The sequence below is a fragment of the Zeugodacus cucurbitae genome, chromosome 6 (genome assembly GCF_028554725.1).
Source record: "Zeugodacus cucurbitae isolate PBARC_wt_2022May chromosome 6, idZeuCucr1.2, whole genome shotgun sequence".
NCBI lineage: Eukaryota > Metazoa > Arthropoda > Insecta > Diptera > Tephritidae > Zeugodacus > Zeugodacus cucurbitae.
In genome coordinates, this window is record NC_071671.1 from 64503761 (window position 1) to 64521018 (window position 17258).

Consider the following 17258-nt stretch of genomic DNA (forward strand, 5'->3'; position numbering starts at 1 on the left):
TTCTCTCTTTCCCCTCCCCCTCTCGTTCGTTTTGTTTTTGGTCCGTGTGCGTGCAGCACTTGTCAGGCGAAGGTGTGTTTTTGAACAACAAATCTTTGTGTGTGCGCTTCTTCTTTTTCTTGCTTTTTTGCTCTCAAATAATTTGCAACGGTGTCTGTTACAGCTGTCGTCCGACATATGTATGCATTCAGCCGCCAGCGGGCATTGCATGACAATCACAGCGATCCGCATGCCATTCTCCACGGACGACGCACAGTAGCACCTCAGGCTTGTTGTTGCTATGGCATGGCGTGCAAAGTGCGTCTTGTTCATAGCTACACTATGCAACAATACACTTTTTGTTGTAATTGTTTTTTGTTGTAGTGCTGACACACTGACAATGAGCGACAAGTCACACTTTGGCATGCGGCGCTATTTGTGCAACGCCTGCACGCGTTTTTTCAAGTTGCATATTTTAGTTTTTTACAGTTTTTTTTTTTGGTTTTGCTTTCGAAATTCCAGAACTCCAGATTTGCATATCGTTGCAGTTGTGTTTTCTTATGCGTGCATTTTCATATATGTTCGCGAAAGCTTTTTCTTGTCTTCAGTCTTTTCGTGTGTTTTTTGTAGTTTTATTTTTGCACTTTTTGTTGACTTTCTCTGCGCTAATATAATGGAGAATTGATGGCACACATCATCATCGTCATCATCACCACCATCAAATTCATGGCTTTCGTGAAGACTTCGACATATTAAAATTTGTCAAACTGCCAGCGGCGCTCAAGCGCATGCGTGCAGGCGGTGAACTAGTTTTGAGTGGTTTGTTTTCTTTTGCTTCTCGAAAATTGATGGCTTTTCTGAAAACGCTTGTGTCTGTAATACTTGTTTTACGCAATGCGTTGGTTATAGAGTGAAGGCCAGATTTCAATTGAAGTGAAACGATTTGAACTTTCAAGGACTTTGATGAGTTTGATCTCACTTTGAATTTTAAGGTATGAGGCTTAAACGGCTTATAACATCTTCTATGAAAAATCTGGACCATCAGTCTCTCCTCTTTCATACTGAAAACTTTCGAGAGGTTGATTGATCGGTACATCAGAGTTACCAGTATATCTTTTATCAAGCGCGCAGCACGTTTACTGTAAAGGCAGGTCAGTAGACACCGCCTTAAACACTGTGGTTACTTGGATAGAAAAGTCTTTCGCACATAAACACTTCGCCGTAGGAACCTTTTTTAACATCGAGGGGGCTTTCAATAATGTTCTGCCGGAAGCGGTAATTGGAGCCCTGAATAGGTCTGGAGTTGAATCCAACCTTAAGCATCTTGCTTTCAGCCTGCTCTGCGAAAGAACGATCGTGGTGGACTGGGGTAGCGCGCGTGTACATCGTGCTGTTAACAGGGGAACCGCCCAAGGAAGAGTTCTCTCGCCTTTTCTCTGGATCATGGTCATTAACGACCTGCAAGAAAAGCTTGCAGAGAGAGGCTGCCGGGTGGTAGCCTACGCTGACGACATAGCACTCATGATCGAGGGGAAATACCTAGGTACTGTGTATGAACTTACACAAAATTATGTTGGCGTGGTAACGAAATGGGCTGAGGAATGTGGCCTTTCAGTAAATCCAAGCAAAACTGAAATGGTTCTGTTCAAAAGACGGTACAAAATACCGGAAGCGCCCTTGCCATTGATGGGCGGAATTTGTCTCCGTCCAGCGGATAGAGTCAAGTACCTAGGGCTCATCCTGGATAAAAAGCTCTCATGGAAAGCTAATATAGAGGAGATAGCTAAGAAGGCCTCGGTTGCCTTATATTGCTGCAGAGGCGTCATCGCAAAAAGATGGGGTCTCTCACCTAAGGTGGTTCTCTGGCTATATGAAACGATTATTTTCTATGGGATAGTCGTGTGGTGGAAGTCTCTGGAAAAGGCTTCACTAGCCAAAAGACTAGTAAGTATTCAACGAGCGGCTCTCGTAAGTATGAGTGGCGTGCACCGAACGACACCAACATTGGCACTTAACGCTTTACTGCATATAGTACCCGTGTATATGGCTGGACGGTGCTTGGCCGCGAAAGCGGCTGTTAGATTTGGGGAGTCCGAGTTTTCAGACGAGTGCGTGCCTGGGCACTCAAGTATCCTCACACACTTCAGCTACATCCCGAGGTTATTGGATCCTCTCCATGCCGCCGAGCTCAGCCCTGGCAACAATTTCTCTGCTCTTATTCCCTCAAGGGACGTATGGGTGGGAAGTAGGGATGCAAACGATGTTTTTGAAACATCGATGTTTCCGTCAAAAAGCATCGATGTTAGCCATCGATATCTCGAATCTAAAAACATCGATGCATCGATGTCACTTTCAACGATGTTTTATATAAAAATTTGACTTCACACTTTTTCGGGTATTAACTCGAAACTCTCTATTTGGATACGCTTTATTACATTGGAATTCGATTTTTGTAAAATACGGAGAATTCATTAAGGGAATGTGCGCTTGGCCGCAGTATTGTCCACTTACTTTTATGATTTATTTATACAATTTAATTCTGGCGTAGGCTACTGCGTTAGATCAGAGATTCAAATTACTGCATTTTAAAGATGCTATGGCTAAAAGAAATACTTTTTTCAAATCAAAGAATCGCGCTGATACAACGGAATCTTCGGATGAGTGTGAAACTGAATACTCGTTTGATATTTGGAACCAGAATAAACATTTGGTCCACCAAAAAGTGAAATGTAAGCTGTAAAATTTATCTATAATTACAGGGACGGAAGGTTGAAGAGAAAGTGTATCTCGGCTGTTACCCCTACCAATCAGAAGCCATTAGAGTTTGGGTTGACATGAACACTGTGTTTCCGGAGTTGATAAAATAGGCTTAATAATATTTACACATTGTGGTCACTTCAGTGCCGAGTAAACGACCGTTTTCCAAACCCAGGGCAACTATCACTCAGAAGTAAAATTGAAGAGAAATGACAGTGAAAACACTTTCCATGTCGTGGTTTTGAAATTCTGTTATTTATTGAGAAAAAACTTTAACAGACATATAATGCTAAGTGAAATAAAAGGTATCAACTTAAGACCTACTACATTTCATTTATTTATGCTTCTGCTTCTGTATACTTTAGCTTTTCACACTAAATTTAAAATAAGTTAAAAAAGCTCAAAAATACATCGATGTTTCGATGTATCGATGTTTTAATGGCCGATGTTTTTGATTTCGATGGGTTTTGAAGAAACATCGATACATCGAACCATCGATGTTTCATTTCACGATGTTTGCATCCCTAGTGGGAAGGAGTCGTTGCAGGCGAGGCGCGGTGAGCTTTTTGCCCTTAGTAAACCTTACCTCTCCTTAGACGTAGGGGTTTTTACTGGCCATTGCCCCATTGGGATTCACGCTGTAATGTTAAAAATCTTACCGAACGCTAGCTGTAGAAGCTGCATGGAGGAGGTCTCATCACTTTCTTCTTTATTCGTCTTTGCGAGATCAAGAAAGAGATTTCTTGGAACTCAATTTTTAGAACAGGCTCACGAAATAGCGAATATAGATGATAAAAATCTCTGCAGATTTGTAGTAGGTTCAGGGCGCTTTGTCGATTCCTAATTATTTATCTAGGGGGGGATCCAGGCTTCACAAAGGACTATATTTTAAAGTCTACGTGTGTTTTTCCCTTTGGGAAACAGCCTTACAACCTAACCTAACCTAACCTACTATTTAATGTTTGTGTTATTGGCAATTATTTCCTACAAAAGCGCAAGCAAGGTATCAATAACCTTTATTTATAGTTGTGGTTCTATTTACTTTTAATTTAATACTCAGTAAGTGTAAAAACTTTAAACAAATATAGAGTAAAACAGTTTAAATAAATTAAATATTACTATTAACGGTAAAAAGTATATGTAAGAATCATATTAATAGGGCGAAAACAGTCATATAAATTTATAAGCGCATTTTTATTTTCAATTATGCATATTAAAAATTATATTATCATTATTTTTTTTTTTTCATGTAATAAATATTAAATTTTCATTTATGTATTTATGTATGTGTGCTACAAGCGTAGTGTACTTACGAAACTGTGCGCCAACATTTTGTTAATTACAGCGCGTGGGTTAATTATGCTGGAGTCCGACGAAAGGTAAACAAATGTTAACTGCAATTAAATGGTTGTGGAAATAAGTAGTGAAATTTTAAATTAAATAATTAATTTTTTTACAATTTTTTCATTTCGGTGAAAAATGGTGTTGAAACTGTATTAGATAAATATATTTAAATCTAAATTAAATATGTAAAATAAATAAAAAAAAACTTAAAAGCAAAAAAAAAAAAAAAAACAAAAATTGTTAGCTAATTTAATATTCACAGCTTTTCCGCTCATTTCAAGCGTTTGGCATTGTCCTTTTGCTGCCAATGATAAATGTGGCATGCAGCAAAGTAAATTGGGGTTGGCTTTCATTTTAATTGTGATTTTAAACTTTCGCACCAAAAATTCATGAAATAAATACAAAAAAGGTAGATAATTAAAGAAAAACTAAAAAAAAACTAGAAAGTTGGCAATTTATGAGCGAGCGACTGGCAATATTTTAATTTGCATTTGTGTGTGTGTTATTATTACTGCTGCTACGTTACTGCAACTGAGCGGCATAAGTTAATAACCGTTTGAATTGCTGTGTGTTGGCTATGATATATACATATGTGTATGCCGTTATACACTGGCATACATTTTAGAGCTTTTACACACATACATTTGTGGCATTTATTAAAAAAAAAAAATATTTTCATCGACACTCAAGCAGCAGGCGTGTTTAATTCGTGAATTTAATATATTTTGTTGGATTTTCGCAGCAAATTAATCTGCAGGCAATATAAACCGCACGTGAAAGTTTATAATAAAATTTTTCGTATACAAATGGAGCACAAAAAATATATAACGGTAAATATATATATGTATATATATATATATTGTAAATATCTAATTACTTCTAGCTGCGGGGCAAATGTAACTACTCGTCACTATAGCTTTTGTCCACACGAGTTAATTGCCAAAGGTGTTTGAAAATATACAAAAAAAATTTTTTTTTTTTAGCGGAAATTCAATTAAAATTTATTGTGCAACAATTTTGATTGCGTTAATTTACAGTGGAATGAAAAAAATTACATGAAATAGAAAAAAAATTGCCAAAAATTGTAGTTGGAATTTAGGTTTAAAATTTGTATATTTTTTTGACAAGCATTTTAAGCTATTAAATTTAGCTCAACATATAAGCTGACAATTCAGGGTTTGTAAAGTCATTGTTTATTCTTTTATTACCCAATCAATAAATCGAATTTTGACACTAGATAGGATAGAATTTAGTGGTTTATACACAATAGTTGTGTTTTTATTATTTTTTGAAAATTTAATGAAAAAATCATCAATTTAATGTCAAAAGAAAAAGTTAGTTAGCGAAAGTGGTAAATTTTCAAATGAATTTTAAATTTATTATTTAAAAAAATATTAAAAATGTAATAAATCTGAAATTATGTTTAACATGTTGAACCATATAATAAATATTTATTTTCAAAATTTAATTTAATTTTATACTTTTTATACTCACGCAACGAAGTTGCTAAGAGAGTATTATAGTTTTGTTCCCATAACGGTTGTTTGTAAGTCATAAAATTGAACGAGTTAGATATAGGATTATATATATCAAAAGGATCAGGATTACAAGACGAGTTAAAATCCGGCCGTCCATACAACAAAAAATTTGAGTAAAAATTAAAAAATTAAGATATTTTGACGAAACTTGGTACACATGTTCTTTGGGACCGTGGGAGAGTTGCTATTCAAAATGAAATCGGACTATTGCCACGAAAACGAAGACCTATAAAGTGTCATAACTAAGCCATAAATGAAGTTGTGAAAGTAGTATTTACAGTACAGAGGATCACACTAGGTAGGGCCATTTTTGGATATAATATTTTTTGAATTTTACAGAAGCAATGGCAGAAGTATACTGCATTAGAGCTGTGACATCAGTTGTGAACAAATTGTTGAAATCGGATTATAACTTTTCAATGCCCCGGATATCGAACAAGAAGAACTCAGTGCTTAAGGATAATTTTTCATCGAAAATATAGGCAAATCTCTCAGATATTTTAATGTAATTCAGAGAGAATCTTTTTCTTCTAAAGGAGTGTGTCTCTGTACCAAAAATGGTTAAAATCGGGTCATAACTTCCCCTAGCTCATATAGCCCCATATACCTAATTATGGAGTTTTCAAAAATACGATGGCCGTAATAGCTTATAAATCGGTTAATATGTGAAATATCTTAGATAAATTAAGTGAGCATGTAGTCTTGGATATAGTGTACCTTGGTCTTGAAAATGAGTGAAATTGGTTCAGTAATTACCGCAGCCCTCATATACTATATATGATGATTTTCTTTATTCTAGTGGATTTTGTACCGAATATGTAGGTCGAATTGTGTGTTTCATTGCGAGAGTATAAAATGTTCGGTGGCACCCGAACTTAGCCTTCCCTTATTTGCTTATAATTAAAACTAATTTCTAACGCTCCACCAATAAATTTTGTTTTGATTAAAATTATGCCAATATATCACATTTTTTCCAACATTTCTGCTTGACTACAACTTTATTAAAATAAAATAAATATTTGCCAATAAATTCGGTTAAAAATATTTGCCATTAATTTCGCCTAAGTGGAGCACACGCTTGATTTCTAATTTTATAAAGTACACAAACACACCGTTGAAAAACGTTGAAATTTATGAATTTCCAATGTGAAAAATGTTCAAATTTTTATACAAAAATTCACTTAACGCGCGTTTAACAACAACAACAACAACACAACTGTACTGAACAGTATGTTTGTGTGCCACAGGCGCGGCGACCGCAATAAACTAAACTGTTCAACTGGAAAATTGTGCTATTTATTCATTTTCCGCAACAAGTGGCATTCAATTGCAATTTTCACTGTCACCATTAGCAATATGGATGCCAATTTTCGTGGCAGCGGGCAATTTATGATCAACAACAACACCAACACATGCATATAATTATGATTAGCCGCAACGGTAGCAGGCGTTGCGTAAAACCAACTACATATATATTGTAAATATGTGTGTGTTGGTTATTTTGCATTAAATTAAAGTACCTGACATAAAACAGCACGCTTTGATTAGCAGGTATGTGCTCACACACACATCCCCAGATTCAGTTGTGATAACACTCACCGGCGGCGATATTATAATAAAATGCATTTATTGTAATGATTATATCAATAAAACGATTATTTATCACTGTATCACTTATGAGGAAATTGATTACGCATACATCTAAAATTGTGTGTTTTTATCTCGCCTTTCACGCTTATTAGTAGCCTCCTCCTGTTGGTTAGTTGAAAAAAAGTGTAGCCTATCCGCAGGTGCTACTGTCATTATCACTGCCCGCTCGTTGTTATATGGCATGCGAGTGTTGCGTAATACTTGCCGCTGTTGATCAACACAACTCTAACAGCAGCAGCAACAACAACAAAAAACAAGAAAAAGCGTTAACTTCGGCTGCACCGAAGCTAATATACCCTTCACAGGTGCATTTCTTTTAGTAACTATGTGTTTAAGCAAGTCTAAAGACGTAAGAATAAGTAAGAAAAAAAAATAAAACATTTTACTAATTCTTTTTAGCCGGGTTGTTTGTTAGAAACATTAAGGTTATATAGTTAACCGATCTGTACAATTTAATTGGAGACTATATTATTACCTTAAGCAGTAATCCATGTCAAATTTCGTGAAGATACCACGTCACATGCGGATACCATGTCCATACAAGCCCTTGATTCCGATCGTTCAGTTTGTATGGCAGCTATATGCTATAGTGAACCGATCTGAACAATTTTTTCGGAGATTAAATTATTTCTATGAGCAATAACTCACACCAAATTTCGTGAAGATACCACGTCAAATGCGAAAATTTTCCATACAAGCCATTGATTCCGATCGTTCGGTTTGTATGGCAGCTATATACTATAGTGAACCGATCTGAACAATTTTTTCGGAGATTAAATTATTTCTATGAACAATAACTCACACCAAATTTCGTGAAGATATGTAGTAAAATGCGGAAATTTTCCATACAAGCCCTTGATTCCGATCGTTCAGTTTGTATGGCAGCTATATGATATAGTGGTCCGATATCGGCAGTTCCGACAAATGAGCAGCTTCTTGAAGATAAAATAACATCTGCAAAATTTCAAAACGATATCTTAAAATCTGAAGGACTAGTTCGTATATATACAGATGGATAGACAGACGGGCATGGCTAAATCGACTCAGCTCAACATACTGATCATTTATATATATACTATATAGGGTCTCCGACGCTTCCTTCTGGGTGTTACAAACATCGTGACAAACTTAATATACCCTGTCTGTTCAGGGTATAATAATAATAACAACAACAACAACAGTAGTAAGAGTAGCAAATGAAGTTGATAAAATAAAAAAAAAAGTTTGTTGAGTTTCTAGCTTTCCGCTTGTCACTTGTGCGTGTAGCTTGCAGCAATCAAATGTGACGCGTTTCGAGTGGCTACATGAGTGCGGCATCAGACAATAAATACCAAATTCAAGTTTATTGTCTCGTTATGCAGCTGAATACGCTTAACATTGAGCCACAGCTGATTTATTACACATTTATTGAGCGAATAGTTTGACTTGCTGTCTGTGTGGGCGGCGTAGTTATTTACAGTTTTTTTTTGTCAACTAACGCATATACACATACAAGTGATTGAGTAGGCTAACACATATGACATGCATGAATTTGTAGTTACACAGAAATCAAACACACACACACACACGCATACACTTGTAGCATACACAATACTAATTGATAAAATTGTTAGTGTATTTTGTGGTGAAAGCCTTCGCTGTATTTATTATATTATATTTTTTTATTCTTTGTTATGCTAATTTGTTAATCTATCAGTCTGACTGCCGCCACAGTTATTTACATTTAATTTATTTATGTAATTTACTATTGCTGGCAGTGTGAAATATATTTTTTTTTTGATAAGCTCAATAGTAATACTTATTTATGACATTACATTAACGTAATGTTATTTAATTGAAATTTAGTGTCAGTTTGTGCGAAATGACTGAGTGTTTACACGCGTGTGTGTGTGTCAAATATATTTTGTAGAATTTGCATTTAATACTTGTCATTAGCGTGAGTTTAGACGAATGTTTGTATGAATTATATTATTTTGCTAATTATATATTATATTTCCGGGAATAGTGCATCATATTTTATATATTTTTTATAGTTAACGAATTAATATGCAATAAATGTGCAAATAGTGTGTGGGCAGTTAGTTAAAAGTGTGGGTATTTATGAAGAAATATGTACTAGAGAAACAAAAAAATAATCAAATTAATTGTTATAGCCTTTTCACACTGCCAAATTAATTTAATACATTAATTTTATAATTGACTAAGCATAATTTGCCTTGCGCACAACCGGCTACTCGATTAACGATCAGCTTTTATACATTTTTGTTTTTGCTATTCATAAGAAGTTGGCAATTTTATCAATAACCACAACCAAATTTTCAGCGTGTACAACTACCTTTAGTGTTGCATTCCAGTTTCAACTCGATTTGTATACGAATAAAACTGAATGTAGGAAATTAACATTTTTCTTTTGTTTGGTAAATCAATCTAATAGAGCAAAGATCGATTAATTGATCAATTAGCTCCGTTGCGAAAAGCCTAAGTTGTGGTTAAATGAAATCCAATACATTTGCATTAAATAGAATATTCTATTTAGTATAGTTGGAATGATGAAATCAAATATTCACCGCTTTGTAAGACAACTTGTTGATATTGGCATAGAAACTCACGTATAAACCTTCGTTCCTATTGACAAACCCGTCGAGACAGTTACATGCTTCCTTTGAGGTGCATTTTTTCAGCAGCAAACAGAAGAACCTCCTAATTGAGCTCTCTGTACTTCTGGCGAGTTTTTAGCGATGTGTGGGGCCCGGTTTTGTTCTGATGGAAAGCGAGAAAAGGAGAGGTCCTATGGACCAAAGATATTTATTCATTTTCCGCAACAAGTGGCATTCAATTGCAATTTTCACTGTCACCATTAGCAATATGGATGCCAATTTTCGTGGCAGCGGGCAATTTATGATCAACAACAACACCAACACATGCATATAATTATGATTAGCCGCAACGGTAGCAGGCGTTGCGTAAAACCAACTACATATATATAGTAAATATGTGTGTGTTGGTTATTTTGCATTAAATTAAAGTACCTGACATAAAACAGCACGCTTTGATTAGCAGGTATGTGCTCACACACACATCCCCAGATTCAGTTGTGATAACACTCACCGGCGGCGATATTATAATAAAATGCATTTATTGTAATGATTATATCAATAAAACGATTATTTATCACTGTATCACTTATGAGGAAATTGATTACGCATACATCTAAAATTGTGTGTTTTTATCTCGCCTTTCACGCTTATTAGTAGCCTCCTCCTGTTGGTTAGTTGAAAAAAAGTGTAGCCTATCCGCAGGTGCTACTGTCATTATCACTGCCCGCTCGTTGTTATATGGCATGCGAGTGTTGCGTAATACTTGCCGCTGTTGATCAACACAACTCTAACAGCAGCAGCAACAACAACAAAAAACAAGAAAAAGCGTTAACTTCGGCTGCACCGAAGCTAATATACCCTTCACAGGTGCATTTCTTTTAGTAACTATGTGTTTAAGCAAGTCTAAAGACGTAAGAATAAGTAAGAAAAAAAAAATAAAACATTTTATATATATATATATATTTGGCGTAGGAACCGCTTTAAGCGATTATAGCCGAATCCACCAGAGCGCGCCACTCATTCCTCCTTTTTGCTTTTTGGCGCCAATTGGAAACACCAAGTGAAGCCAGGTCACTTTGCACTTGGTCTTTCCACCGGAGTGGAGGTCGTCCTCTTCCGCGGCTTCCTCCAGCGGGTACTGCATCGAATACTTTCAGAGCTGGAGTGTTTTCTTCCATCCGTACAACATGACCTAGCCAGCGTAGCCGCTGTCTTTTTATTCGCTGAACTATGTCAATGTCGTCGTATAAATCGTACAGCTCATCGTTCCATCGCCTGCGGTATTCGCCGTTGCCAATGTTTAGAGGACCAAAAATCTTGCGCAAAACCTTTCTCTCGAAAACCCCAAGAGTCGTCTCATCGGATGTTGTCATCGTCCACGCTTCAGCGCCATACATCAGGACGGGAATAATGAGCGACTTATAGAGTTTGATTTTGGTTCGTCGAGAGAGGACTTTACTTTTCAATTGCCTACTCAGTCCAAAGTAGCACCTGTTGGCAAGAGTGATTCTGCGTTGGATTTCAAGGCTGACATTGTTGGTGTTGTTAATGCTGGTTCCCAGATAAACGAAATTATCTACAACTTCAAAGTTATGACTGTCAACAGTGACGTGGGAGCCAAGACGCGAGTGCGCCGACTGTTTGTTTGATGACAGGAGATATTTCGTCTTGTCCTCATTCACCACCAGACCCATACGCTTCGCTTCTTTATCTAGTCTGGAAAACGCAGAACAAACGGCGCGGTTGTTGCTTCCGATGATATCAATATCATCGGCATACGCCAGGAGCTGTACACTCTTGTAGAAGATTGTACCCTCTCTATTTAGTTCTGCAGCTCGTATTATTTTTTCCAGCAATAGATTGAAGAAGTCGCACGATAGTGAGTCACCCTGTCTGAAGCCTCGTTTGGTATCGAACGGCTCGGAGAGGTCCTTCCCGATCCTGACGGAGCTTTTGGTGTTGCTCAACGTCAGCTTACATAGCCGTATTAGTTTTGCAGGGATACCAAATTCAGACATCGCGGCATAAAGGCAGCTCCTTTTCGTGCTATCGAAGGCAGCTTTAAAATCGATAAAAAGATGGTGAGTATCGATTCTTCTCTCTCGGGTCTTTTCCAAGATTTGGCGCATGGTGAATATCTGGTCCATTGTGGATTTTCCAGGTCTAAAGCCACACTGATAAGGTCCAATCAGTTCGTTGACGGTGGGCTTTAGTCTTTCACACAATACGCTCGACAAAACCTTATATGCGATATTGAGGAGACTTATACCACGGTAGTTGGCGCAGATTGTGGGGTCTCCCTTCTTATGGATTGGGCAGAGCACACTAAGATTCCAATCGTCAGGCATGCTTTCTTCCGACCATATTCTACAAAGAAGCTGATGCATGCACCTTATCAGTTCTTCGCCGCCGTATTTGAATAGCTCGGCCGGTAATCCATCGGCCCCCGCCGCTTTGTTGTTCTTCAAGCGGGTAATTGCTATTCGAATTTCTTCATGGTCGGGTAATGGAACATCTATTCCATCGTCATCGATTGGGGAATCGGGTTCACCATCTCCTGGTGTTGTACTTTCACTGCCATTGAGCAGGTCGGAGAAGTGTTCCCTCCATAATCCCAGTGTGCTCTGGACATCCGCTACCAGATTACCTTCTCGGTCCCTACATGATAATGCTCCGGTCTTGAAACCTTCTGTTAATCGCCTCATCTTTTCATAAAATTTTCGAGCATTACCCATGTCGGCCAGCTTTTCAAGCTTTTCATACTCACGCATTTCGGCCTCTTTCTTTTTACGTCTGCAAATGCGTCTCGCTTCCCTCTTCAGTTCTCGATATCTATCCCACCCCGAACGTGTTGTGGTCGATCGCAACGTTGCGAGGTAGGCAGTCTGTTTTCTCTCCACTGCGGAACGACAATTCTCATCGTACCAACTGGTTTTTTGGCGTTGCCGTAGACCAATTGTTTCGGCTGCAGCGGTATGCAATGAGTTTGAGATGCCGTTCCACAGCTCCCTTATATCGAGATGCTGATGAGTGCTCTCAGAGAGCAGGAGTGCAAGTCGAGTAGAAAATCGTTCGGCTGTCGGTTGTGATTGCAGCTTTTCGACGGCGAACCTTCCTTGTGTTTGTTGACGGGCGTTCTTTGCTGCACAGAGGCGAGTGCGTATCTTTGCTGCTACTAGATAATGGTCCGAGTCAATGTTTGGTCCTCGGAGCGTACGCACGTCTAAAACACTGGAGACATGTCTTCCGTCTATCACAACGTGATCGATTTGGTTGCGCGTGTTTCGATCAGGGGACAGCCACGTTGCTTGATGAATTTTTTTATGCTGGAATCTGGTACTACAGACAACCATATTTCGGGCCCCAGCGAAGTCGATCAGCCTCAGGCCGTTTGGCGATGTTTCGTCATGGAGGCTGAATTTTCCGACTGTTGTGCCAAAGACACCTTCTTTACCCACCCTGGCGTTAAAATCGCCAAGCACGATTTTGACATCGTGGCGGGGGCAGCGCTCATAGGTGCGTTCTAGGCACTCATAGAAAGCGTCTTTGGTCACATCGTCCTTCTCTTCCGTTGGGGCGTGGGCGCAAATCAGCGATATGTTGAAGAACCTCGCTTTTATGCGGATTGTGGCTAGACGTTCATCCACCGGGGTGAATGCCAGGACTCGGCGACGGAGTCTCTCTCCCACCACAAATCCAACACCAAATTTGCGCTCCTTTATATGGCCGCTGTAGTAGATGTCACAAGGACCCACCTTCTTCCGTCCTTGTCCCGTCCATCGCACTTCTTGGACGGCGGTGATGTCAGCCTTTAGTTGTATGAGGACATCAACCAGCTGGGCAGAGGCACCTTCCCAATTAAGAGTCCGGACATTCCAGGTGCATGCCCTCAAATCATGATCCTTAGTACGTTTGCAGGGGTCGTCATCAAAAGGGGGGTTTCTCATCCGAGGCTCGGTGTTTGTTTTCATTGGGGAGATTTTTTTATGTGGTGGGTCCCAAGCCCTACGCACAACCGCACAAGCGGGCTTCGCCTTCTCACTTTAGCTCGCCTCCAAACGGATGTCTGTTAGCTACCCAGGGGATACTTGGTCTAAAACCGGAAGTCGTGAGCTGCTTGAGTCATATGCAAAAGAATCGTTCCTGGCCACTCCCAAGTGAATGGCAATCAGAAACTTTCCTCACTTGCGTGAACTTCTACATATGACCCCATCCCCCTGAACTTCTACATATGACCCCATCCCCCATTTTACTAATTCTTTTTAGCCGGGTTGTTTGTTAGAAACATTAAGGTTATATAGTTAACCGATAGTTATATAGTCAACCGGCTACTCGATTAACGATCAGCTTTTATACATTTTTGTTTTTGCTATTCATAAGAAGTTGGCAATTTTATCAATAACCACAACCAAATTTTCAGCGTGTACAACTACCTTTAGTGTTGCATTCCAGTTTCAACTCGATTTGTATACGAATAAAACTGAATGTAGGAAATTAACATTTTTCTTTTGTTTGGTAAATCAATCTAATAGAGCAAAGATCGATTAATTGATCAATTAGCTCCGTTGCGAAAAGCCTAAGTTGTGGTTAAATGAAATCCAATACATTTGCATTAAATAGAATATTCTATTTAGTATAGTTGGAATGATGAAATCAAATATTCACCGCTTTGTAAGACAACTTGTTGATATTGGCATAGAAACTCACGTATAAACCTTCGTTCCTATTGACAAACCCGTCGAGACAGTTACATGCTTCCTTTGAGGTGCATTTTTTCAGCAGCAAACAGAAGAACCTCCTAATTGAGCTCTCTGTACTTCTGGCGAGTTTTTAGCGATGTGTGGGGCCCGGTTTTGTTCTGATGGAAAGCGAGAAAAGGAGAGGTCCTATGGACCAAAGATGGCCGTTTTTGGGCGACGGTACAATTGTTTACAGTACAGGTCTTAATTAAGAATCTTATAGCAAGACTCCTGAGTTCAAGTGTTATTAAATTGGTTCCAAACAATTTGTTTGAACCGTCGGAATCCAAGATTTCCATTATGTTATCAATATGGTATAAGATTGGTCCTCCAGAGCGTGATTCAGCATTGACATCAAAATTACTTGAAGGGAACATGAGTAGCTAAAATTGCGAATGAATGGCTGTTACAATATAAGCTCCATAAACATGATTCAAACTGTTAACCGCCTGGTTTGTTTTTTTTGCCTTTATCGAAAGTATTATAAAATATTTTTTCTTTGCTGGTGTGCATCTTGCCTCGCTTGCCAAAAAAATATTGAGTCAACTATCATCATTAACGTGTACATTAAAGTACTTCTCAGGTACTTTTACTATGAAATCCTATCTCACTAACGATACAGCGTAACCCGCACTTATACATGAGATACAGATTGCTGTAGTCATCTGTTGAAAAAATAATGGACTACTACCTATGTTTTTGGAATTAGATAGGCACAAAAATAATGTTCCAATTTTATGTTATGCTTCCAGGAGTATGGAAAAGCGTTAACCAAAACGTACTGAAACTCTTCCATTATGTGATGTCACTGAATAAATTTGTAATGACCTGCACGACGAACCGCTGGAAGCTAAAAATATCCCTAAAAACATGTAGATTTAATTATAAGGCTTTTTGCAAAAAATGACCAGATTCTTTAACCATTCTTTCTCCAATTACCCAAATATATCACATTTACTATAACTTCAAAATCAAACACTGGACAATTTTTGCTGTGCAAATGCTATAATAATAATGTTACTTTATTTGAAAATTATAAAATAGTTTTCTGCATAACATTTTCTTTCCTCACACGCCTACAAACGTCTAACAGCTTCTCTTTTGGGCAAGCGTGACCTTGGCCCATAACTATATATGTCTTCCTCGAGTAACCCATGTTTTCCATCTGACTCTTTAGTTACTTCATCGCTTTCGGTGGGAGCCTCGGTGACTTCGGGTTTTGCTGGTGGTTCGGTTGCTGGTGGTGGTACTTCCTGACCATTTGGTGGGCTCCAATCGCCATTCAAACAATTATTGAGAATCGCTCTACTCACACCCAAGTCGTTGACATTCTGTACACGCGCCTGTGTGGTGCATACACGTTCGGTGTCATTGATGGCTTGATATGAAATTGTCAATTTGTCAGCTATGCGCTCCGAAGTCACGGTTATATTAAACAAATTGGGGCTGCTACTGCTAGACTGTGAAAGAAAATAGAAGAGTGAGAGGGACATTAGTAACGAGGTAACTATTTAAATAATACATTTAGCATAATTGGTTTTGGTGTATGTCTGAATATATGAGTTCAGATATGTAAATATTTTTTTCTAATCACACAAGGGCTTTTTTGGTTCAATTTCACTTATTCTAGAATCAAATCTTTAATTCCACTTAAGAATGCATTTTTCTTGCAAATCACTTATAATTTTCGAGCTTTACAACCCAACAATACTCAAATTAAAACCTACCGCTCTATTGTAACACTGGAAGAACTGCAAACCATCGACGACACTTTCACAAGCGTTTAGCGCTGAGCATATCTCATGACCATCATTCAAAAGATCTTGTCGTTCCACGGCACTTTGTGCCGACAACACTTTCCTTGCCGCCGTTGCCGCACTGATGCAACCATTGTACTCCTTATAGTACACCTCATTGATTGCGGTCTGATTATTCAAATACCAATCGAAACAGGCATCGGTCTCCTCGGGTCCGACCGGTCCGCCACGCGTCAAATGCAATGTCTGCACCACTTGGCGTAGCACCAAGTTTTGCTGCTCGAGCAATGGCTGCCAATCGATGGGCGTTTGTGTCAAGACGGTGGTGATGGCAATTGCTGCCACCAACAGAGAGAGTAGAGAATTCGCTGTCATTTTACACACACTGATCCTTTGAAGTTCTTATTCTGTGAAGTAAGTTCTAATTGCTTGAGACAATTTTAAATTTTCTTTCACGCTTTAACGTTTTCTTCACAACCGTTACTCTTTGATTTCCACCTGTTACTGATCTGCCAAAGCAGTGCTCAACAATATTTATATGAATGCGCTCTAATTTCATAAATATTGCGATTGCAGTCTGTTTTGTGATTATATTTTTAATTTGTCGATTTTAATTAATTTTTTTATGCCAACGCACAATGCAGGGTTAGTGGATTCTATTAGCTGTAATAATAAATATATGAAATTATATATTTATAAGCTTATTTTAGAAAACTGAAGCTATGTGGCAGATTGTAACACGGTAGAAACAATAAAGTTCCAATAATTTATCAAATGAAAATACCCATGGAACCTGGTATCTAATATATATTTCTTAAGAATTAATAGTACTTATATGCTCTTACAAGCGCTGGGTATATATTAATTATTTTATTATTGCCCCATTTTCTTGATATT

The 17258-nt window shown here is 38.1% G+C and overlaps 2 protein-coding genes across 2 annotated transcripts in view; both read right to left on the reverse strand.

Moving 5' to 3' along the window:
- LOC105209383 (uncharacterized) overlaps positions 1-6892 on the reverse strand; it is a 78365-nt gene extending 71473 nt beyond the window's left edge. The window contains exons 1-2 of the mRNA XM_011179768.3: positions 6731-6892; positions 4050-4130 (exon numbers count right to left, since the gene is read on the reverse strand). Coding sequence (XP_011178070.2) covers positions 4050-4067 — 18 coding nt within the window. The 5' untranslated portion in view covers positions 4068-4130; positions 6731-6892. The remainder of the gene's footprint in view (positions 1-4049; positions 4131-6730) is intronic.
- Positions 6893-15590: 8698 nt separating this feature from the next.
- Positions 15591-16883, reverse strand: LOC105209384 (uncharacterized). Its single transcript, XM_011179769.3, has 2 exons — positions 16332-16883; positions 15591-16064 (listed from the first exon to the last, which is right to left on the reverse strand). Exons 1-2 carry the CDS (start codon positions 16734-16736, stop codon positions 15681-15683), a joined length of 789 nt encoding a protein of 262 aa, XP_011178071.1. The 5' UTR covers positions 16737-16883; the 3' UTR covers positions 15591-15680.
- Positions 16884-17258: the final 375 nt, after the last annotated feature.

Coding starts and splice junctions, on each gene's coding strand:
- LOC105209384 (XM_011179769.3), bottom strand. CDS start 16,736: ATGACAGCGAATTCTCTACTCTCTCTGTTGGTGGCAGCAATTGCCATC. Junction 16,065..16,331: donor TCCAGTGTTACAATAGAGCG/GTAGGTTTTAAT, acceptor TTTCTTTCACAG/TCTAGCAGTAGCAGCCCCAA.